Source organism: Annulohypoxylon maeteangense, assembly GCF_022496945.1.
Source record: "Annulohypoxylon maeteangense strain CBS 123835 unplaced genomic scaffold GGS22scaffold_7, whole genome shotgun sequence".
Lineage (NCBI taxonomy): Eukaryota > Fungi > Ascomycota > Sordariomycetes > Xylariales > Hypoxylaceae > Annulohypoxylon > Annulohypoxylon maeteangense.
The window spans coordinates 198,708-220,979 of NW_025953254.1; the positions used below are offsets into that span (position 1 = coordinate 198,708).

The window sequence follows — 22,272 nt, forward strand, 5'->3', positions numbered from 1 at the left end:
ATCCTATTGACGACAACGCATGTATACATCGTTATGTTAGACATCGCCCTCGGAATGCGGATGCATCAAGGTTGGCCGACCACCGTATTGAGACCCGATGACCGCCAAGTCAACGGCCCCAGTTGCCGATCGTGAGATAAACGAGTTCATAATGTTTGGGATTCGGAAGGCTCCCTAGGCGACGTCCGAGCTTTTGAAGCTATAAATGTTAGCTATCAAAATACTCGGCGAGGCTTAACCCGAGCAAACTTTTCGAGTGCTAAGCAGACGAGAACAGCCCACCTTGTTGCCGGAGCATTTGAAGCTTGTCCAATAGCATTCCAGTCGTAACATGGAGTAACTGCTAGTGGTTAGAAGACTGAAGTCGCCAAGCGATGCCAACTATTCCAGTCACATTGCAAACATATTTAAGATATTAGTAGCATCATGGATCCATCTGTTTTCGAAATTTGATGAACCCTCTGCTGAATGGATCGCAATGGTTCACCGGCTCAAGAACTTGGATATCATCTCATGTCGCAGGCCACTAGCAAGACTTAGGTGAAGTTCAAGGCGGACAGAGTTTTGGCATTCCGTAAAACGAAGAATTGTCTGGTGCTTTTCAACTTTAGATCAAATGTGCGCATCACTTCAGGATTTCGAGTTTATATTGTTTGTTCTCGTGTGTTCCACTGCAGTAGTTAATATGGTGATGGTGATGCACACTATACAAACACCGTCAAAGTGTTATTAGTCACCCTATTATTGCTGGTACCGGCTCTAGGGAGTGCTAAGCAATGCTAAGCACTTTTTGGTCGCACCGGACCAAACATACTGTAGGGCTACTAGTTAGTTGGCTGCGAAACGGTCCTAGCATGTTAGGATTCCCGGCGTAAGGGTATGTAGGTACATAGGACTTGAAGGATTCAAGTTGTGCAACGTCGCGTTGTAGCGTTTCCGTGCTGCTTATTGTCCACTCGTAACCCCTAAAGTCCTTTTCTCCTCTTCCCACGTGGACGATGGGCAGGCCTGGCCTCGTGTCAGTGCGGCTGAATCACGAATAGGAAAGTGGCGATTGCTTCCTTTACTGGACGAGGAATCGGTTACATACGGAGTAACACCGACTGATAGCCATTCTGTCAAAGACCGGGAAAATCTCATTGCCGCACAACTCAGAACGAAGAACCGCAAGCGTCCTTTCCGGCCGAGGTCGCCTAGGTAATTACAACTAGCGTATTTCAACGTTCAACATCTCCTAGGACGGCTCGGCTCCGAGTCTGTGGATAATGGAGCAATACCTCGGATGGGTTAGAGTATTAATGGTTCGGGTGAGAGTGTTCCTAGCCTGCAAGTTTAGATTAGGGATTTATCCTGCATGTGTATACAGTATACTTTATGTATTAGCAAAGCGGTCAGGATCTTATCTTGTTATTAGTATTCACATAAACGGCCCGTTGTGTTGTGTAACCAAATATTACGAGCTGACTGCTCAATGCTCCTCCATATGTATTCAATCTTAGGCACAGTCAGATCATTAGATCGCTACATGATGATCACCCTTGTAGAAAGGGTAAAAAAAAAACAAGATGAAAAAAAGAGAAGGAAGATAACTAAAAAGACATAGGTTGGGATTGAGCGTGAAATTAGGGCTTGTTGGTACAACAATCAATTCAATGTAACATGTAAAAAAAAAAAACTTAAGACCTGAATAAATGGAACAATGAAAAGAAAGCTCGAGTACCTACCTCTCTCCATGAATTACCCCGACAGCCCCGAGCCTTCCCCAGTGGAGGAAACCGGGGTCCCTAGCTCTCCCCAAGCTCTATTCGGCCCGTGGTAAACGTCGCATAAATGGAGGGAAGGGAAAGAGCGTCACTATTAGCTCCTTATTAGTTTCTCTTCTTGGACCACTGACATCATCCCATTATCAGGTGCCAGCGAGTACGGGAACTACATTGGCACTAATTGTACCTAATATCGGTAGAGGTACATGTATCAATTATTCTCGAAGCACTTTTGTTTTTAAGCACCTTCCCACTACGGCGGGGAAAACCACCGAGACAAATTCGACAACGAATCGAATTAGGCGTCACTCAAGACTCTTCTCGTCCCCTTACCTCTACCCCGGAATCTTGAAAGGTGGGAGCGTCAATGCAGATCAAGATTCGGTTGCATCGCGACGTGGAATTGGAAGGAATTGGAGGAATTGGGCTCTCCCTCGCATCCAAAAGCCTGCAGAAGAACGTTCTGATTTCGTTCAAAAGTTGGCCGCTGATCTTCTAGCCTTGATCAGACGAGCTGGAGATGGTTTGCGCGAGAATGACAAAACCGAAACCTCGGGATGTTATTAGTCTAGACGGCACTCTACACGCTCCACATACCACATACCGTATGTACCGGTGTACTAGTATTAAGACATCCGCACCCATGCGATTTTCATCCTAGTCATCCAAGTTAAGCATTCCAACAGCCAATAATCGTCGTTTGCTGCTTGTCTCTTTTCCCGTGGATTGGCTTGTTACCCGCATATGACACAGCAGGAAGTATTAGCACGCGTGTGACCTTTGAAAACTTTTATGGAAAAGCCCAAAGTCCCCCAAGCTCCCCAGTCCCACTGTGCTGGGAAGGTTTGGTATCGTTATGTACCTACTTTTACACCGCACATGTATGGGTGTATTTACAGACATACACGTACGAGCTCGGGCAATGTATCAGTTATGGGAAAATGTCGACCAAATCAGAACCAGGGTAAGGTCGTGATTTGCCCTTGCTGTTAGCCTCAAAGCATTCCTGATTTCCTTGTCTCGTGACGAGCTAGCCGGGCTCGTAGCTTAACGACACGGAATTCGATGGGATCGATGGGTCTAGGTCGATTGCCTTAAAACGTCCAATAGTTATTACCTGGGTACACCGTGGTATGAGCCTAGGTGGGCCTATGGAAATCCAAGAAAGGAGGAATCTGGGGATCCGCATTCTACTAAGAAGTACGTACCTCATACATACACACACACACACCACACGCGGAAAGCTTTCAGCCAAGCATCCCATGTTGCCCATGCTGGTTCAATGTTGGACTACTCTCACCTCTTCGCGGGCTGCAATCTCCCCCGGAAAAGACGCCACAGGAGCACAGAGGAAGGTCTAGTGACCAATCTGCTTTGTTGCAAGCATCAAAGGATGAACATCCTAGGAAAGTTTCCCTACTCGGATCCTGGCCACCCAAGCGACATCTCTTTCGCATATAATAATTGATCGACCTCTCTTTCAACTTTCACTCCGAACTCTCTGACTCTTGACTATTACCTACTCCAGCCTTACTCCAGCTCCCTTTACTCCTCATCTCTCCTCATCTCTCCACACCCTAGAAACCTAAATTACCTAGTATCCTATATGTGTCGCTAATAGACCACGCGGGGTCTCAGACATCATGAAGAAAATTGGCAACATTTATTTTATCGCGGCCATATCCGTTATAGGTAAGCTGTGACTATTATCTGCTACCTTCCCGTCTACTGTCTTGCTACCCGTCCTGGGTACCTAGTTGTCCTACCACCCCTATACTAGAGACTAACTTGTGAAAAACTAGGTGGCGCGCTATTCGGTTTTGATATCTCGTCTATGAGTGCTATCATCTCTACTGCACCCTACAAATGTCAATTCAACCAACAAGTTAGTCGGCCTATGCCCTAAAAACTACCGCTAGCCTTACTGTTGTACTAACTATCGCAGGGCAACAACCCGACAACCGGCGCATGCCAGGGTCCGGATGATGTCGTGCAGGGCGGAATCACTGCCTCCATGCCTGGAGGTTCCTGGCTCGGCGCCTTGGCTTCCGGTGTCATCACTGATATCTTTGGTCGAAAGACTTCTATCCAAATTGGTGCCGTCATCTGGTATGTGCTTCATGATGTGGTGTAGCTAATTCTAAGAATTGGTCTAACAATGTTTGTCTCATAGGATTATCGGATCCATCATTGTTTGCGCCGCTCAGAATATCCCTATGTTAATTGTCGGTCGTATCATCAACGGTATCAGCGTGGGTATTTGCTCCGCTCAAGTCCCCGTATACATCTCCGAAATATCGCCACCGTCGAAGAGAGGTCGTTTTATTGGTATGCAACAATGGGCAATTACGTGGGGTATCGCAATTATGTTCTTCGTGTGTTACGGATGTAGTTTCATTGACGGCAAGGCTGCTTTCCGTTTACCATGGGGTCTTCAAATGATTCCCGCCTTGTTGCTTCTCCTTGGTCTTGTCGTCCTCCCTGAATCGCCTCGTTGGTTGGCGAAGCATGATCGTTGGGAGGAGGCTCACGAAGTCCTGGCTTTGGTTCACGGTAAAGGTGACCCGCACGCTCAACTCGTCGTGAGGGAAATGGCCGATATTAAGGAAGTGGTCGACTTCGAGCGCCGAAACGCAGACGTGTCTTACCTCGAACTATTCCGAGCCAAGATGATCAACCGAACTCACATTGGTCTCTTCACCCAGATTTGGTCACAACTTACGGGCATGAACGTTATGATGTACTACATCTCTTACATCTTTACGATGACCGGCTCCGGCAATGATGTGCTTCTCTCCAGTGGTATCCAGTTCATTATCAACGTCGTCATGACAATTCCGGCTCTCATCTGGCTTGACAGGTGGGGTCGTCGCCCAACGATGCTTGTCGGCGCGTTCTTTATGACTCTCTGGCTTTGCATCAATGCCGGTTTGTTCGCAGTGTATTCGCACCCCCCTGCTCCCCACGAGTTTGATACCGCCGCTATTTCTATGGTTATCGGTGGAAAGCCTGCCAAGGCCGTCATTGCTAGCACTTACTTATTCGTGGCATCGTATGCGCCGACTTGGGGTCCCGTCTCTTGGACGTATCCTGCCGAGCTCTACCCTCTCCGTGTTCGTGGAAAGGCCGTGGCTCTTGCTACATCTGCTAACTGGGCATTCAACTTTGCTCTCGCATACTTCGTCCCTCCAGCATTTGCTAACATCACCTGGAAGACGTACGTCCTATTTGCAGTATTCTGCTTCACCATGTTCTGGCATACGTTCTTCATGTTCCCCGAAACCTCCAACAAGACTCTGGAAGAGGTCGCGGCCATCTTCGAGGACGAGAGTCCGGGCTCCATCAAGTATATCGGTATTCCGGCCTGGAAGACGCACAATGATCGGTCTATCGTTAGACTCGAGCGCAACCTCATTAGTTCTGAGGAAAAGATCGGCATTGAGCACACTACCACACCCAAAAATTGAATCTAAGAACATTGGATATGAGTTTCGCTGCATGGCGGTGGCGGAAAGTGGGCCTGTGTTGAATAGCGCTGGATTCGGTGCTTAGGGTCCAGGACTCGCTATTTAATGGGAAGTGGTTGGAAATCCGGGAGCCAAGGAAGGGGAAAAGTTGGATTCTCGGAAGGGAAGTGAGTTGAATATAGGATGTCCTAGGACACGGACGGTTTCATTCCACAGGAGTTTGAAGGGCAAGTACATATGAACTTGCGTTATTATACCCAGAAATGAATACAAAAGATCATCAGCTATATATATGTATGAGTCGGTGTATCTACCTTCCTCAATACCTAGGCAGGTAGTATTGAATGATAATTAGTATAAATATTTATCCCGTATCCCCCGATGCCATACCTACCTAGTAGTTACCTATCCAGGTCTATGTACAATTGCAATTCAGTGTCATTGTTTTCTAGATATCTGGCAAATCTAGGTAGGTAGCAAATCGCTGGCATGTCTATTATTGGAATTAATATATCAGGTTCTTCCTGGTTTCCAATCGTTTACAAATGCAAAAGTGTAGTATTGTGTAGAGAGTCAATATAGAAGCGCATAAATCGAACCAATAGAAATAAGTCAACAACATTGTCAATCAATCTTGTGTCGCGCTTGCTGGGCTCTTACTAAAAACGAGCAAGGCGGAGGCTGCTTCTTTAGTAATGATCGGACCTCGAGCTTGAATAACTTGCTCATACGCATAAACATTGGTGGCGCTTACTAGTAAAGATACTTTTTGGCGTAACGGGGTCTTTAGTAAGGAAAGTTAGCAAAACTATTGGAGCTTGTTAGGCAACTGTATTTTTCTATCCCAATAAGGGAAAGGTTGATTGGAGCTTGTTCGCTGCGCCCTCCGCATTGCCACTTTTATTGAACTTAACCATAAATATGAACCTAAACTGTATCTTGGCATAGACTAGGGGGTTTCCCAAGGTTCCGCATCGAGGCCTAGCCGACACAACCAAACCCCCCCGAATCAGCCTTGCCCGTAGCCTGATCATTCCCAATCTTTCCATCCCGCCGTCAACCACCTTTCCTTTGGTAACCATTGGCGTCCCCATCATAGCATAGATGGTTTCCGACTGCTGAGACGCTGCGACTTCTCCCATCATTCCAATCTTGAACGAGAGTCTCCGTCGTCTTCTGCCGCCAATTGACATTCGATGGATCAGCCGGCGGCAAAGAAGAGAAGGCTGGCTCCCAAGATTGAGGCTCAAGCCAGTCCTCCTCATCCGCCGCCATTCCCTCATGAACCTGTAGGTATATTCAATTGGTGACCTTAGAGTCGTGGACTCACATCAATAGACTCAACCGGCGCAGCATTATCAAGTCCAGGACGTCCCTCCACCGCCTCCAGAGAGGCATGAGTTTGAGTCGTTCGCGAGGCACCTTCAAGATGCCGCTATGCTTATATATAGGCAAACTCAAAAGTCGCCGTATACAAAGGCATCCGTCCTAATTCTACGTTGGGAAGAAGACAATGCCGCCGAACACGATCTTGCCGCTCTCGAACAGGTCTTTCGACAACGATATAATTACCGCACCGAATGCTTCAACATACCTACAGTAGACAATCCTAGCATTAAGCTAGGTGTTCGTGTGTCATCTTTCCTCGAAAATGCAGCTTCCGACCATCTATTGATAATATATTACGCGGGGTATGGTTATATGGGCGTGGATAATCAGCTATATTGGGCAAGGTAGGTTACCTCCCACCTCTATGAGGAACGCTCTGACACATTATCAGCACCCCAAGAAAAGACTTAAAACTGAAGTGGAGTGGTTTCCGCTGTCTTTTCGAAGAGGCGCAATCCGATATTCTTTTACTTCTTGATACTTGCGCATCAAAAGAACAATCTGTCTCGGATGGCGGCAGCGCCAAGCAAGTTATCGCAGCGAGCACTCCCGAGCACTATTCCCGGGATCTAAATTTGCGATCATTTACTTCCCACGTAACTGAGGCATTTGTTAAATTTGGTGGTGGTAGGCCATTTACGGCAGAGAATTTATATCATGAAATAACACATCAACGACATCAAGAACTAATACAGGCGTCCGGATTAACCAATGGAGCCAGCAAAAGCCTACCGTTCACCGAAAAATTACCTGTTTTATATACCATAAGTCCTGGCAAGGGCCAGGGTATCTCTCTATCCCCTCTTCCTCCAGGTACCGATGCGCAATTACGTTCTCCACGAACAGGGATCGACGGAGATGCCCAATTGCTCAGAGCATCCCGGGAAGATCCCATTATCCACCCGAGTGCAGTGGCAGATTTGACATTTGAGGAGCCGAGGGTCTTAGTTTGCACAACGTTCGTTGGCGAAGCCAGTCCGGATATGTCTTCTTTCAATCATTGGATCCATAACGCTCCAGCTATCGCGTCAAAGATCGCCGTCGAAGGCATGTTTCTTGGTCCGCCCACCATGCTTCTCATATCAATGCCTGTACCCGTATGGAATGTCGTGCAGCACGATAAGGTCTGTTGCTTTTTAGGATATGTGAATTCTCACAATATGACCCACCTATACAATCGTTTAGTTGGATCGGTCTCTGTCAATAGGGCGTCGGCGAAGGATGTGGAAGATGGTCGGATGCTCCTCGAGGCTCGGGAGATCGCGAGTACGCCGATTGCTCGCCGACATGACCTTCCTACTCATGCGCAAATACGACCAGAGACACCGATTCGTCCAGAGAGCATCGGAAGGGTTGATTCAATAAATTTACCCCAGCCCTCTGCTACTCCTAGTATGGCATATACTAATACAACGCCGGGTACCGTCATATCCAGTAAAAATGATGTCGAAGATTCTGCTGAGATGCAGGAAGCCGCTGAACAACTCAAGGCCCTCAGCCATGTTCGGCACGTAAGTAATGAAAACGTCTCTGTCGCGCACGCGCAGCCAATTTTGGCGGATAATGCTACATCTACTCGACATGACGAGGCTTCGTCCCACGAAACGAATGAATCTGGGGTAGATGAAACTCCTTATAACCCCGAATTTACGCCACCATCATCACGACCTAAACAGCCACGCCGATCACTCCAAAAACAAGCACCCAAACAGGAAACCCGCTGTAATCACTGCAGCCATGCTCCGTTCAAGGATTATTCATCGTTACGTAAACATATTGCTGCCGCTCATACCCGACCATTTCCGTGCGCCTTCGCATTCGCTGGTTGCACAAGCACCTTCGGATCGAAAAATGAGTGGAAGAGACATATCGCATCACAACACCTGTGTCTCCAATACTACCGGTGTTCATCATGTCCGCAGAGTACGGTTGAAGGAAAAGGGAACGAATTTAACCGTAAAGATCTCTTTACACAGCACCTTCGCCGCATGCATGCACCCTTTGCAATTAAGAAGGCGCTTGCCAAGGGTGATAGCAAATTACAGGTGGACTGGGAGACCCACGTGAAGGAGATGCAACAGTCGTGTCTTGTGACGCGTAGGCAGCCTCCGCAGAGGTCCTCTTGCCCTAAATCAGACTGTGCCAGTCTTTTCGAAGGGCCTACCTCATGGGACGAGTGGACTGAGCATGTCGGTAGGCATATGGAAAAGGGCGAGGCAGCAAGGCTTGGTGTCGATCGTCTACTAGCAAAATGGGCTTTAGATGAAGGTATCATCGAGCGCAGGGACGACGGTGAATATCGACTCTGTACAGGGACCAATAATCCCCCAGAACGGGACTCTGGTGGAAATAATGTGGAATACCAATCGGATGGAAACAAACGTGATCGAGAGCGTGATAGGGACCGAGACCATGACCGCGACCCAGAAAGAGATCGAAACAGGGATCAAGATCAAGAAGATCGGACGATAGTAGCAGCAAGTACGATGGTGGATAAAATGGATATTGACGAATGACGCCAAGCTTATTTCCGCGAAACACGATATATATATAAGGCGAAACATTTGGACGAAGGAAAAGTCTCGAGTTAAAACGGTATCGGACGGATAGGGGTGATGTGCCTTCGCGAAAGGCATAGAAAAGGCCAGCTCTTAACGAATTTCCTTTCTGTTCACCGAACGGTTGTATTCGAACTAGATACGCGGCACGACCTCACCTGACGCTTCATGTTGTTGTTGTTGTTGTTCTTCATTCTCTTCTTATCTTGATATTACCTCGCCAAAATTTTTTATCCCGTCGAGCGCAACACGAAAAGCTATAGGAACGACTGTACGACTATATATACCACTTTCTACGTTGTTGTTTTTTTCACCAACTTTTCGAGCATGGCTTTGGCTGGCTGGCTGCTTCCTGCTGTTGCTGTTTTTTTTATTATTGTTTTTGCGCGATACGAGATGAGCTGAATCGTCGGACTGGACTCTGTCTATCCTGGGTGGCCCTTTTTTTTTATCTGATTCATAAAGACAAGCGGGATGGGAAACGGGGATGGGCGCATTTTTTTACGTTATTTTTTGGGGCTTGGTGCTGGGTATGGGCGCGGTTACGTACGGCTCGGGTTGGGTGCGGCTTATGGTATATTTATATAGATCAACGAGATCAATTCGAGTTGTACATTCTGATGTCTTAAGTCCTGATACATCCGGTGATTCGGTCGTATGGAGTTATGTGTTGGCGACGATCATGCGATGGTTTTGGTTGTTTCTGCGTAGGTATGAATCGCCTGCAGGCCTTTCTCTTATCTTTAGTTTTTTGCTTTTTTTCCTTTGGCGGAGATATATCATCTCGTTTCGTGCCGATACCATGGATCCCGGCTCTGTGGCGGACGCGGGGTGGACCATTGCGGTGGGAGATCTACGTAAGATATTGAGATTGAATGATCGATCAGTCGAGTTAGTTAAGTAAGGGGTATGTATACTTGGCTCACGGGCACGATTTCACCGGCCAAGACGACGGTGATGATACGAGTCGGCTGTTTAATGGTTTTCTGTTGCTTATACGTAGCAGTGGGTAGGATAGATGTTGAAGATGTCGATGCATCATGGGTGACGCCTGCTGCTGCCAAGCACTTTTTCACTCCCACCTCGGCGCCTTTCTCGCATGCAATTTCCCAAAACGCTTGGAAGCTGGAGGCTCACGTTGAGAGGGATGATCACTCTATTTTATATGGCAGATCATCACTCTATCGATCTATCTATGGATTGTCACCAGCGGCTTCCACCTGGGTTCTTATGGTTTTTGAGATCTCTCTTCGCGATTTCAACCCAGCAGTCTCGATACCTCGGCGAATTCCGGTGTCAAGCCCGCTGTCAATGATCCTGCGGGGGTTTACACCGAGCATGACCCATATTCCCCACAGCATTCATCTTAGGGGGAAAAAGCAAACAGGAAACGAGCTAGCAGCGCCCTCTTCGCGCTTTTATTGGCTGGGCACCGCCCCCAAAAACAAATACGCGATGGAGCCTCTGCGGGGAAGCTCTCATAGCTCGGTGCGGAGACAAGCTTGTGGGGAGATTTCTGCTCATTTAGCACCTGCCAAGGTGGACAAAAAGTCTTTTACCTCTCCCTTTGTTAGAAAGGTCCGTGGAAGCTCCGCGAAAAGGCCGCTGGCTGAAAAGGCAGTAAAACTCTTAGCACTTCCGCTCTCCCCGCCTAATTTTACTAGACGCCATCATGAGGACAAAGAAAAGGCCTAATTAGCGAATTAGTCCGTCTTGGAAGCTTAGGGTGACCGAGGGAACGCCGATTCCAGCGCATTTTTTGTTCATTTGGCCTAAATGATGGCTTTACGATTAGACTCCAATTCCACTGGCTCGAAATTTTAACGCCTGTTCCTAGAAGCCTAAGCAGGCTGCCAGTGTATTTTAGGGCGGAGTTATGGCGGAGTATAGCGGAGCATGTCGGAGTTGAATGAGGTATGTTGGGGTATATGCGGGGATTGGAGACACCTGCGGTAGGTAAACAATTTCACGATCCTACGGCAAGGGTCGTATAACCTGGGGGACTTAGCTCGGTGAGTACAAGTGTATAAGAACCATGAGGCACCGCGCTATTCGGAATGGTGAACCAGTGAGTCGGGTTACGCATTTTCCACGTGGTAGTCGTTGTCTCGCCATAACTATATTGACCTCTCACGCGTGGGGGTGATACAAGTTACCTCAAGATGGCAAGTCTTCTTTTGTTCATGGCGACGGCGGTCTCAGCCGCTGCCGTTGTGAGAAGGGACAATCCGAGTGACAACGCTCTTACTTCATGCCCCGGTTACAAGGCTTCGAATGTCGTGAAGACAGCATCGGGATTAACTGCTGATTTAACTCTGGCTGGAGCGGCTTGCAATGTGTACGGTACGGATGTGAAGGACCTGACGTTGGAGGTCTCATATGACACAGGTATGTTGGGCTATTGTGCAAGGAAATCCACGGGTATATCGCTAATACGCTTATAGAGAAGCGACTTCATGTCAAAATCCAGGATGCTGCCAACAGTGTCTATCAGATTCCCGAAACCGTCTTCACCCGACCTGAAGTCCTAGACGCCAAAGAGGCACAATCCGCCTTAAAATTCGACTTCGTCGAAAGCCCGTTCTCCTTTACCGTATCTCGTTCGGACTCGGGCGAGGTTCTCTTCGACACTTCAGCCGCCAGCCTAGTCTTCGAATCTCAGTACTTGCGCCTAAGGACAAAGCTACCTGAGAATCCAAGTCTCTACGGACTTGGCGAGCACTCGGATCCTTTCATGTTGAATACCACTGATTACATTAGAACTTTCTGGTCGCAGGACTCCTACGCCGTTCCTGAAGGTGCTAATCTGTACGGAAATCATCCCGTGTACTATGAACACCGTGAATCCGGTACACACGGCGTGTTCTTTCTGAACTCAAACGGCATGGACATTATGATCAACAACACGGCCGAGTCTGGTCAGTATCTCGAATACAACACACTCGGTGGTGTTCTCGACTTCTATTTCGTACCTGGACCGAGCCCGATTGAAGTTGCGCAGCAGTACGCCGAAATTGTTGGGACACCTGCAATGATGCCCTATTGGGGATTTGGCTACCACAATTGCAGATATGGATACCAGGACGTCTTCGACGTAGCCGAGGTAGTCTACAACTATAGCCAGGCTGGCATTCCATTGGAAACGATGTGGACCGATATTGACTACATGTACCGACGAAGAGTAGGCCTTTTCTGCAATTCTTAATCGTCTGTGAGCTAATAGTTATCAGGTATTCTCCCTGGATCCAGAGAGATTCCCCTTGCACAAGATGCGCGAGCTAGTCGACTACCTGCACGCGCATGACCAACATTACGTCGTCATGGTGGATCCAGCTGTGGCCTACCAGGACTTCCCGACTGCCTTCCAGCGAGGTGTTGACGACAACATCTTCCTCCTCCGTGGGAACGGCTCAGTGTGGAAGGGTGTCGTCTGGCCTGGTGTGACCGCATTTCCCGATTGGTTCTCGGCGAACATCAGCAACTATTGGAACAACGAGTTTTCTCTTTTCTTCTCGCCTGAGGATGGTGTCGATATTGACGCACTTTGGATCGATATGAACGAGCCTTCTAACTTCCCTTGCTTCTTCCCCTGTGATAACCCAGATGCTTCGGCTGTGGGTTACCCTCCGGAGCCTCCACCAGTAAGGGCCAATCCTCGAACCCTACCAGGCTTTTCTTGCGATTTCCAGCCCGAAGGCACTGATTGCGCAAAGACCGAAGTAAGGTCTCTCGAAATCCGCGACAGCATGCCACCGGCATACTTCAATCATCTTGTAGTCCCGCGCCAGACAGAGGAGGGCAAGCAAATGGGACTCCCCGACCGTGATCTCCTTTTCCCTAAGTATGCGATCCACAACAAAGCCGCCAACGCAGACAGCTGGAATGCAGCTGAAGGTGGTCTTTCTAACAAGACCGTGAACACCGATGTAATCCATCAGAATGGACTCACCATGTACGATACCCATAACATGTACGGCTCTATGATGTCTATCGCATCCCACGAAGCTATGCTTCAACGACGACCTACAGTGCGCCCCATGATCATCACGCGTTCGACATTTGCCGGCGCTGGTACTAAGGTGGGCCATTGGTTAGGAGACAACTTGTCTTCATGGAATCACTACAGGCTCGCGATCCGAAGTATGATGACCTTCGCTTCCGTGTACCAAATACCGATGGTCGGTGCAGACACCTGCGGATTCGGTGACAACTCGACGGAGCAGCTCTGCTCGAGATGGGCCGCCCTTGGAGCATTTTCGCCGTTCTATCGCAACCACAACAGTTTAGACATGGTCCCCCAGGAATTCTACCGCTGGAACGTTACAGCGGTATCTGCGCGCAAGTTCATTGATATCCGCTACCGCCTACTCGACTACATGTATACAGCCTTGCAAGCACAAACCGTCGACGGAACACCCATGGTAAATCCACTCTTTTACCTATACCCGCAGGACAAGAACACATACCCCTTGGATCTGCAGTACTTCCTCGGCCCGGCATTACTCGTCGCTCCCGTCACAGAGGAAAACAGCACGAGTGTCGACGTATACCTACCGGACGATATCTTCTACGACTGGTACACACACGAGAAGGTTGTCGGCGAGGGCAAGGCTATCACGGTCGAAAACCAGGAATGGACGGATCTACCCCTATACCTCCGGGGTGGCGTGATCGTGCCGGTACGCGCCGAGTCGGCTAATACGACCACGGCGCTGCGCACCAAGCCCTTCGAGATTATAGTTCCCGTAGGAAAGGACGGAAAAGCAAGTGGCCGATTATACCTGGACGACGGCGTGAGCATCGAACAAGCTGGAATCAGTGATATTACTCTCGAGTACGCTGACGGCGTGCTCACCGCCAGCGGTACATTCGGGTACAAGGCGGATGAGCTCAGAGTCACCAAGGTTACGTTCTTGGGTGTCGGTGGGAAGAGTGGATGCAAAAAGCGTGACGCCAAGGACGTGGTTACCGTTGAGGTTGATAAGCCGCTTACGGAAACGTTTACCGTCGAGGTTGGTAAGGCGTAAGCGTATGTGAAAAAAAAAGGGGTGTTGACTATTGGATAATGAGAAATGCGAAACTGCATGATGTTAGCTGTATGCATATTGTATATTCGTAATGTATATACTTAGAATAGATATGTTCAAATTACCACCGTGTTTCGATATCTGGCCTACCTGTCTCCTCCCATATTCAAAGGGGATGTAACATGTGGATATGCAACTCTATAGCTAGATCTGTTAATAAAGCATTAGTAAAAGGGAATTGTATATTATTATCCTTTCTTTCGGCTCTAATGCAATAATTCGCGGTTTCGTTACTTCGTTATCGAAACTACCGGTTTCCATCTGAATTGCCAAGGATACGACGTCGAGTATCTCGCCCGGAAGACACGCGTACATGAGATGCTCCATCCGGGCGGATATCTCTCGGTCGCCGAAACCGGTGCTAAGAGAGAGACCAATTTGTCGGTTTCTCCATTCTGCAATGAGTCTGCGATGCGGATTTTCTCCCCGTGGGGTCGTGTCTGATATACCTGGGGAAGTATAGTTTTCGTCACCGACGCAGGGAACATAGGTATTATCTAGACCTCCAATACCGAAGAAGCTTACGGATACTGGCATAGATATTAGTCAATATTTCTAATTTAGCTATAGTATGATTTCTCAGGGGAGATGGAATGATTTACATACCTATTATGTACATCCGATTCAATTAGAGTGTGAAAGTGGTAGGATACTAGTAAATGCAAGATGGAGGAACAGAGCATTGAAAGACATAGCAACGGGTCAAGGCAAATTCAATCCATCAATGATAGACCTATATATAAACTTTAACCTGTAGTCCAAACCTGAGGTAGTACAATTATGAAAAAAAAACCTGAAATAAAAGGAGGAAAGACTGCGCTGTCTGAGAAGGTGCAACGAGTCCATTTAGCATATGGATTACTAAGTACCTAGGCTACTAGGCACCTGCCTCCTTCTCATATATCCAATTCTATTCAACCTTCACCGATCCATAAATTCTCATCATAATAGAAAACCCGAGAGAAGCATTACACCAATCCAAACGGTGGGTATGATTGGTTCAAGGTTGCTCCGTGTTGCCATGTGCCGTTGACAAACAAATTTCGACGGATATCGTCTGCAACAAGCCAGCACCTAGAGCTGCTAGACCCTCGTTTTAAAAGCACCAAACAATCTCCAGGCCTGTACAACCTTCGAGGTTTGATGTATGGAAATTGTAACATTCTTTCTTTCCTTTTTAATTTTTTTTCTCTCATTTTTCCATTTTTCCACATCCAATTTTTCAAGGTTGGAATAACCGATAACCGTTCTTCCTTCCTCACAACGGACCACACCTTAATCATCAACCCTATCGCACTGTATCGCACTGTACCCCGATCTGGGTACAGATAATTCACCAACATGAGACACTATAAATCGGATCCTGATATTAGTATCTCGAATGGCACCTGCTACTATGCCGTCAATACGGAAGCGAAGGACGACTACATCCCTTGCGGTAACGTCGGCGTCGGCGTAGATTGGACCTGCTGTATCGCGGGAGATATCTGTCTAGGTAGTTCAGCATGTTACCATCGCCATTGTAAGTATACAACACAATATTTACCTGCCCGTCGCAGTATTAGGAAGCCACCTGATTCTTAGGGTAGTGCTAACAATATGCGACTGCTAGTTGACATCACATACATAGCCGGCTGCACCGACCCGGACTACAAGGATTCCTCATGTCCCTCCAAGGGTGGATTCGACAAGCAGCAATGGGTAGGGTTAGAGAACTGCAAGTACGATACGAACATATGGGCCGGATGTCAGGAGCTAGGTGACTTGCCAGGTTTTCACCCTCCCACCCCATGCACATGTTCCAAAGAAGTCGAGGTCCTCACCGACAAGCCGGTACTCGACAACATCGCGCAGCTCCCCACGGGCCTAGGCGGATCGATCTCATGGTACACTGGGATGAAACCGGTTGTAACGACTGATACACCAGTCAAGACAGACACAGCGACTAAAACGGTGACTTCGTCGTCCTCGAACAAACCATCTAGCGCAGGAAATCCTGTGACCGATCCGAATGCGCCACTAGCCTCGACAATTTTCTGGAACCCCTCGCAGTCAACAAGTCCTCCAGCCCAAGTAAGCACGACACCATCTACCGTCGTCCCTCCCTCCAACCAACCCGACCTATCGTCAAGCACCCCCACAGGCACGAACCTATCCACCGCAGCGCAAGCCGGCATCGGCATCGGCGCGGGCCTCGGTGCCATAATCCTCGGGGGGTTACTATACCTCATATTCTTCCTGCGCAAGCGCCAGGGCATCCTCCGCGACAACGCGCGCGCTCAATCCGATCTGCCCACCGACCCCACCGACCCAAGCAGTTCAGCATGCACAGAACTAGCCGCCGACGAGCTCAAGCGAGCAAGCGAACTGCCCGGCTCGCCCGCGGCTTCGGAGCTCCCGTCGCCGATGTCGCCGCAGCGCTCGTTCCGCGCGTACAACCCGCATCTGCACGGTAACTACGCGCAGAAGTCGCCGGGAAGCCAGACCAGGATCGACGAGGAGAAGACCGAGGACCCGCTGGTTTCGCCGCTGAGCCCGACCGCTCCGAGCAGCATGAAGGCCGAGAAGGGAAGTCCTAACGATAACGAGAATGATGACGCCAAGAAGGATCCCGTGACTACAGGGCCTGTTTACGAGCTAGAAGGTTAAGGGCGGGATTAGATCCGCCCGCTTTTGTGGGGACGGCTAGCTAGGGGGAGGGTGTACGAAAATCGAGGGCGTAGGTCGGTCGGTGTTTAGGGGGTTGATTATTCGTCGTTCGTCGCAAATGATTCCCTTCCTCGTTTATTTGCTTTGCTTGTCTGCCGTCTTTGGTCGTCGTTTTTTCCCCCTCCCGAGTCGAGTACCTAGGTCCTACCTACCGGAGAATGGTGAGCCGAGGACGGTTGGGAATAACGCGGGTGATTGGCTACATATCGGGGAAATCTGACGCAGTTTAGATGCATAGCCGCTGTAGCTGAATTAAGTTAACCTGAACCGAGTTAGAACTTGGTGCTCTCTCTCTTTCTCTTTCTCTCTTACGTGCATGGTGTGGTATCGGTATCGCCGTCCCCTCATCTCGTCTTACATGCTCATGCTGTGCTCATAGATCGTAAATAAATATTACCTCGATAAACTATTGATTCACGTGAGTAAGTTGACGGATGGGCATTCTGATCGTTATTGCACTCACATCGCACCTTAACATACCTAGCCTCTGAATTTGCCTACGAACTGACTAGAGATGCAGTTTAAATCATTACTTGGTCTATTCATACATATCTTGATACAACCCGTCTGTCTCGCCATGGCGAACAGCACAAAAACAAATCCCTCCCCGCTCCACCGACGGGAGGTGTTTTACGTAGGCGGGCAATATGTACCTGATGCCAAGGGCAACCATTCGCTCCAGGGGCAGATGTACGTCGAAAGGCTCATACCCGAAGTAGACGAAAGCTTAAGGAAGTCCTTGCCTGTTGTATTCATACACGGTGCATCAAGATCTGGCATGGTGGGTAATCATAAGCCCCCCTGTCTCGGTTTATACGGCGTTGTTCTTGACGGCTTATCTGAGAATAGGACTGGCTCACTAAGCCTGATGGACAGCCAGGCTGGGCCTCGTACTTCCTATCGCAGGGTTTTGAATGCTACCTCGTTGACCAGCCCTTTCGCGGTCGGAGTCCGGTATGTCATATCGAGAGTTTCCCCCTCCCCCTTTAGTCCACCTTGGCAGGGGTAAACCCTTCTAATAAAGTTAACTGGGGAGTCAATGCCATGGATATTACTCAAAACCCGGGGCCTCCTTATCGTAATAGTAATGACTAACCCCTTTTACCGAAGTGGTTTCCCGGGAACGGCACCATGGTCGCGTATCAAGCCGAATTAATCCAGCCCGTCTTCACCGCTTGCCAAACACTCGGGACATGGCCACAAGCGAAATTACACACGCAGTGGCCTGGCCCCGGAACGATAGGCGACCCCATATTTGACCAATTCTACCGCTCAACGCTGCCGATCCTCAACGATCCCGTAGCACAGGAGACCGCGTCGCAAGCGGCGTGCGCCGCGCTGCTCGATCGCATCGGCAAGCCCGCCATCTTAGTCGGCCATTCAGCCGGCGGCTCCATTCCCTGGCTCGTGGCCGACATCCGCCCGAGCTTAGTGAAGATGATCGTGGCGATAGAGCCGGTCGGGCCGCCCTTCTCCAAGATGGGGATTATGCCGGGGCCCGGCGCGCAGTACGGCATTACGATGGCGCCGATCACGTACGATCCGCCGGTGACGGACCCAGCGACGGACTTCGCTAAAGTTGAGGTCCAGGCGCCGGGGCCCAACTTGACAAGCTGTACGCTCCAAGCTGAGTCTCCGCCACCACGACAGCTTGTTAATTTAAAGGATGTGAGGGTACTGGTGGTCACATCGCAGGCATCGTACCATGCGCAGTACGACTGGGGCGTCGCTCGGTTCCTGCGGCAGGCTGGCGTGGCGAAGTCGGAGTATATGAGGCTAGCTGAGAAAGGTATATACGGTAATGGGCATATGATGATGATGGAGAAGAATAGCGATGAGGTGGCTGCGGAGATAGTGAGGTGGATTGATGGAGCGATCGGATAACGGGATTTAAACCCGGAATCCCGGTTCGCTCCTGTCGTTCAAGATTGCCTAGTATAGCTGAAACTTGCCGAGCGAAGCAAATTGTCTGTGATAAACGTTGATTATAGGGCACGGTGTGTTGCTCGGTATATCTAAGTACCTTGATAGGCGAAGTAAGCTGACCTGCCCGACAAATCTTCTGTGCAACTGTAGGACTCAGCCCTGAAGCAAGGGGTGCGATGAAGTCCGCAACCGCCTGGGTAACTAGACGCGTAATCGGGCTCCGAGTCCTAGATCTAAATCGCAGCGCTGTGATACAGGCGCTGAAACCAAGGATACTACTTAAGCGGTCCGGTAACATAGTCGGATACGGATATAATTCCTTTCAGCTGGATGTGGCTCTGTTACTTGATCCCTTATAGAAACTAGGTAGCATTCAGGTCGGAAGCGACGTATATTGAGCAATGAGTCACTTTATGGTACTCGGGTAAGATGTATCCCTGAAAATCTTATCCTAGATTATTACTCATAGCCGGTTATTCCCAAATTCAGATGCTGCCATATAGAGATATCTGAGGGCTAGACTGCATCGATATGGCTTGGTTGAGATGTTCGAGTGAGGTTAGTTAGCTGCGCATGGTAGTCTTTGATTGAAGAGAATTTATCATATGCAACAAGCACATAACTCATTCGACTAGATCGGGGGTAATAAGTTCTGCGCATAAATGACCTCAATTCTGCCTCTGTAGCTTGTGGAATTTTCGGGGATCCTTCTTTTGGAATATCCATAGAATGATCGCTGGAGTTATGTGTGCGATCACCATAGTTGGACGATTGGCGTGTGATAACTCTAATAAACGAGTCCCAGGTTGTAATTTTGGCCATCTTGTTGTGTAATGGCATAGACACCACCGGCATGCAACTACAAGCAATACCAACATTAATTTCGGCCGCTCTGAAGAAGATATGTCGTTAGTTCCGATACATCATGTTCATAATGAATACGAGGCCGTAAAAGTGCTTACATGAATGCATACGTTAAAGAGGCAAGCCAGGTAAAGTCAGAAGTTCGAAACAGTTGAAAACGGTAAACAGTAGCGAGGATCGAGAAAGCACAAGCTCTTGAAAGCCATCAGTACCGAACACATCAGCCTCAGAGAATTATATAGCTTACAGGAGTCCCGTGAGAAACATACAGCACACCGCAATTTTCCGCTTCGGTGGAAGTCGAACGTTAAGAGTCAAGCCCACGGGGATGGCCAGCAGATAGAAATCTGAAACAACGCTGAAAACCCCCATCATAACCCAAATGGGCCTCTGCCGTACTGAACAGCTTTCATCGGGGTCGAAATGCGCGGAATCCATTGTTGATAAGCCCGGGTGGCTAAGGAACTCGCCACAAATGATTGCATCTACAACGAAGCAAACCGTGTAAAAGAGTGTGATTACCACGAGTGAAGTCCATATTAAGATCCTCGCGATCTTCATCGGTCGGAAAATGCGAAGATAAAGGGCTAAAAGCGCCGATTTGAGGAAGATCGCAGACACTCCATACAGAATAATCGTCAAAATTGAATCCTAATATGACAATCAGTCGGTAAATCCCCATAACCAAAGCAACGTTGAACGTAGGTTATGTACCTGAAGAATCAAGGGTAGGCTGAGTTTAGATGATGGCACGTTCCATTGATGAGGACCAAGTGCGCCATTGAGGGCTACTAAAGTGAGCTTCGATCATTGCAATCTAGAGCATTCGCTTAATATTACGAACCTTTAAACACGACGGCGCAATACGAAGTGATCGTTGCCTTGTGGGTTCTTATTAGCCAACAACGCTTAAAAAATGTAGAAACATCCATGGATATCTATCTCACCGCTGAAAGCAAACAGAGCCCTGGATTAGGTACCATGATTAGCATATTTCCTTGGTATGTAAAAGAGGAAAACCTACAGTCATCTACCCCCAAGCTGCCAGGCACGCGCAGTCGAGTATAGATACGTAATGACAAAAAGCAGTACATCGCTGCCAAAGTCACAGCAATAACCACCGTCGAGAGAGGGGCCGAAGACGGTGGGTTAACAAAATTGGGTGTGACTCCGGCTGGAGGCGGAAAGTCCGGTATCAGAGTAGAATTGAGAGTAGACATATTTACTCAGACAGTATGTTCTTGGCGCGCACATATGACTTCGTCGTCCAGGAAACGACGCAAGGAACCAGGTCCTTTTAAGAGGGATGAGGGCTCCGGATGACGACATGGGTAAGTATTACGAATACCCTAGAGTTCCCGTCGGCGTTCCTGTCTGCCTTGGTTACACAGACACGGATTTGCAGAACATTCCCTTGAACAGCCTTAACAGCCCTATTTCGATTGCCGAGACCTGCAGCCTGCAGGGAAGTTGGTAGGATCCCTTAAGATATTACCTAGAGGGAATCGATTTGTCGCCCTACTATATCTCCAGTATCTCCATACCGATGTGTCCTCAGTGTGAGTGATGCCATCGTTGACTAGGTAATTTACCATCGGGGTTTGATCACTTTGATTCCCATTTTGCACTCCGCGATAACTCCCTGTCGGGTAGTCTACACGCCTTGCCGTTAAGAGTAGTCAATTCAGGGACATTTCCTGAGTATTAATTGCTGCGCAATTGTGTAAAGGTAGGAACTGGATACACATTATTGAAAAATAATAGAATTAGAAGATTAGATGTTGCTGGTGTTATTAAGGTGGCAGGTACATCTTATGGAATAGTCACGTGAAGATGACTACCCTATGCCGCCTTACATAATTTCATGCACGGACCATGTAATTATGTAATCCCAGATCCGCATTTAACCAACTTCAAGGTTCCAAGTTGGAACCTTGAAGTTTCTTATTCTTCTCAATTATTGGTAAAGAAGCGTGCCTATCCCATTTATCATTCATAACAACGTCAAATAAGTATAATTTATCGTAATGATCCTTCAGATACAATAGTACCATCCAAGAATTTTCCCTGATATTTTTTACACAGGAGCTAAAACATGTGTTAAAATTAGTCCCAGGGACCGATATAAATTATGGGCCTCATATTATGTAATAGTTTAGCGTTAGATCGAACTCAGACCAGAATCAGATCAAGCTCTGCCGAATCTAAAACTTTTCTTTGTTCAACTGCATTCAATGTGTCTAAATTCTCGCTCAAATTTTCATACCCCCATAGACATATTCAAGTCCTGTTAGGTTGACAATTTTAGAGCCAGTATCCTTCCAATTGTTCAAGAAAAATTTCACCATTTCCTCAATTTATCATGTCATATAAGTCGTATAACAATGTCTTACCCAGCTGATGCGAGGCTCTTATTTCTATCCACCGAACATGATGAAGCTTTATTTATCACCTGCCTAACAGAGCGCAACTAAAGACCTAACGCGACAGCCTTTGGTGCTTATAGCGT

The 22,272-nt window shown here is 48.3% G+C and overlaps 7 protein-coding genes across 7 annotated transcripts; 6 read left to right on the forward strand and 1 right to left on the reverse strand.

Moving 5' to 3' along the window:
* The first annotated feature begins 2,999 nt into the window (after window positions 1-2,999).
* On the forward strand, window positions 3,000-5,609 carry GGS22DRAFT_161051 (general substrate transporter). The gene is made up of 4 exons (XM_047961026.1): window positions 3,000-3,455; window positions 3,566-3,648; window positions 3,709-3,872; window positions 3,937-5,609. The coding sequence occupies exons 1-4, from the start codon at window positions 3,407-3,409 to the stop codon at window positions 5,228-5,230; spliced, it is 1,590 nt and encodes a 529-aa protein (XP_047819323.1). The 5' UTR covers window positions 3,000-3,406; the 3' UTR covers window positions 5,231-5,609.
* Window positions 5,610-6,176: 567 nt separating this feature from the next.
* GGS22DRAFT_129802 (uncharacterized protein) lies at window positions 6,177-9,400 on the forward strand. The gene is made up of 3 exons (XM_047958437.1): window positions 6,177-6,519; window positions 6,569-6,963; window positions 7,011-9,400. Exons 1-3 carry the CDS (start codon window positions 6,427-6,429, stop codon window positions 9,133-9,135), a joined length of 2,613 nt encoding a protein of 870 aa, XP_047819324.1. The 5' UTR covers window positions 6,177-6,426; the 3' UTR covers window positions 9,136-9,400.
* A 579-nt stretch (window positions 9,401-9,979) lies between these two features.
* GGS22DRAFT_199792 (uncharacterized protein) lies at window positions 9,980-11,106 on the forward strand (the record flags this gene model as incomplete). Its single annotated transcript, XM_047966344.1, has 2 exons — window positions 9,980-10,034; window positions 10,184-11,106. The coding sequence occupies 2 exons, from the start codon at window positions 9,980-9,982 to the stop codon at window positions 10,870-10,872; spliced, it is 744 nt and encodes a 247-aa protein (XP_047819325.1). The 3' UTR covers window positions 10,873-11,106.
* Window positions 11,107-14,330, forward strand: GGS22DRAFT_129812 (glycoside hydrolase family 31 protein). The gene is made up of 3 exons (XM_047958438.1): window positions 11,107-11,565; window positions 11,622-12,358; window positions 12,408-14,330. The coding sequence occupies exons 1-3, from the start codon at window positions 11,340-11,342 to the stop codon at window positions 14,202-14,204; spliced, it is 2,760 nt and encodes a 919-aa protein (XP_047819326.1). The 5' UTR covers window positions 11,107-11,339; the 3' UTR covers window positions 14,205-14,330.
* A 1,275-nt stretch (window positions 14,331-15,605) lies between these two features.
* GGS22DRAFT_187777 (uncharacterized protein) lies at window positions 15,606-16,913 on the forward strand (the record flags this gene model as incomplete). Its single annotated transcript, XM_047964636.1, has 2 exons — window positions 15,606-15,786; window positions 15,877-16,913. The coding sequence occupies 2 exons, from the start codon at window positions 15,606-15,608 to the stop codon at window positions 16,911-16,913; spliced, it is 1,218 nt and encodes a 405-aa protein (XP_047819327.1).
* Window positions 16,914-17,291: 378 nt separating this feature from the next.
* On the forward strand, window positions 17,292-18,966 carry GGS22DRAFT_129831 (alpha/beta-hydrolase). Its single transcript, XM_047958439.1, has 4 exons — window positions 17,292-17,395; window positions 17,494-17,754; window positions 17,823-17,927; window positions 18,084-18,966. Exons 2-4 carry the CDS (start codon window positions 17,551-17,553, stop codon window positions 18,855-18,857), a joined length of 1,083 nt encoding a protein of 360 aa, XP_047819328.1. The 5' UTR covers window positions 17,292-17,395; window positions 17,494-17,550; the 3' UTR covers window positions 18,858-18,966.
* Window positions 18,967-19,306: 340 nt separating this feature from the next.
* Window positions 19,307-21,089, reverse strand: GGS22DRAFT_129884 (uncharacterized protein). Its single transcript, XM_047958440.1, has 7 exons — window positions 20,788-21,089; window positions 20,711-20,730; window positions 20,608-20,644; window positions 20,478-20,551; window positions 20,011-20,414; window positions 19,862-19,957; window positions 19,307-19,791 (listed from the first exon to the last, which is right to left on the reverse strand). The coding sequence occupies exons 1-7, from the start codon at window positions 20,981-20,983 to the stop codon at window positions 19,416-19,418; spliced, it is 1,203 nt and encodes a 400-aa protein (XP_047819329.1). The 5' UTR covers window positions 20,984-21,089; the 3' UTR covers window positions 19,307-19,415.
* Window positions 21,090-22,272: the final 1,183 nt, after the last annotated feature.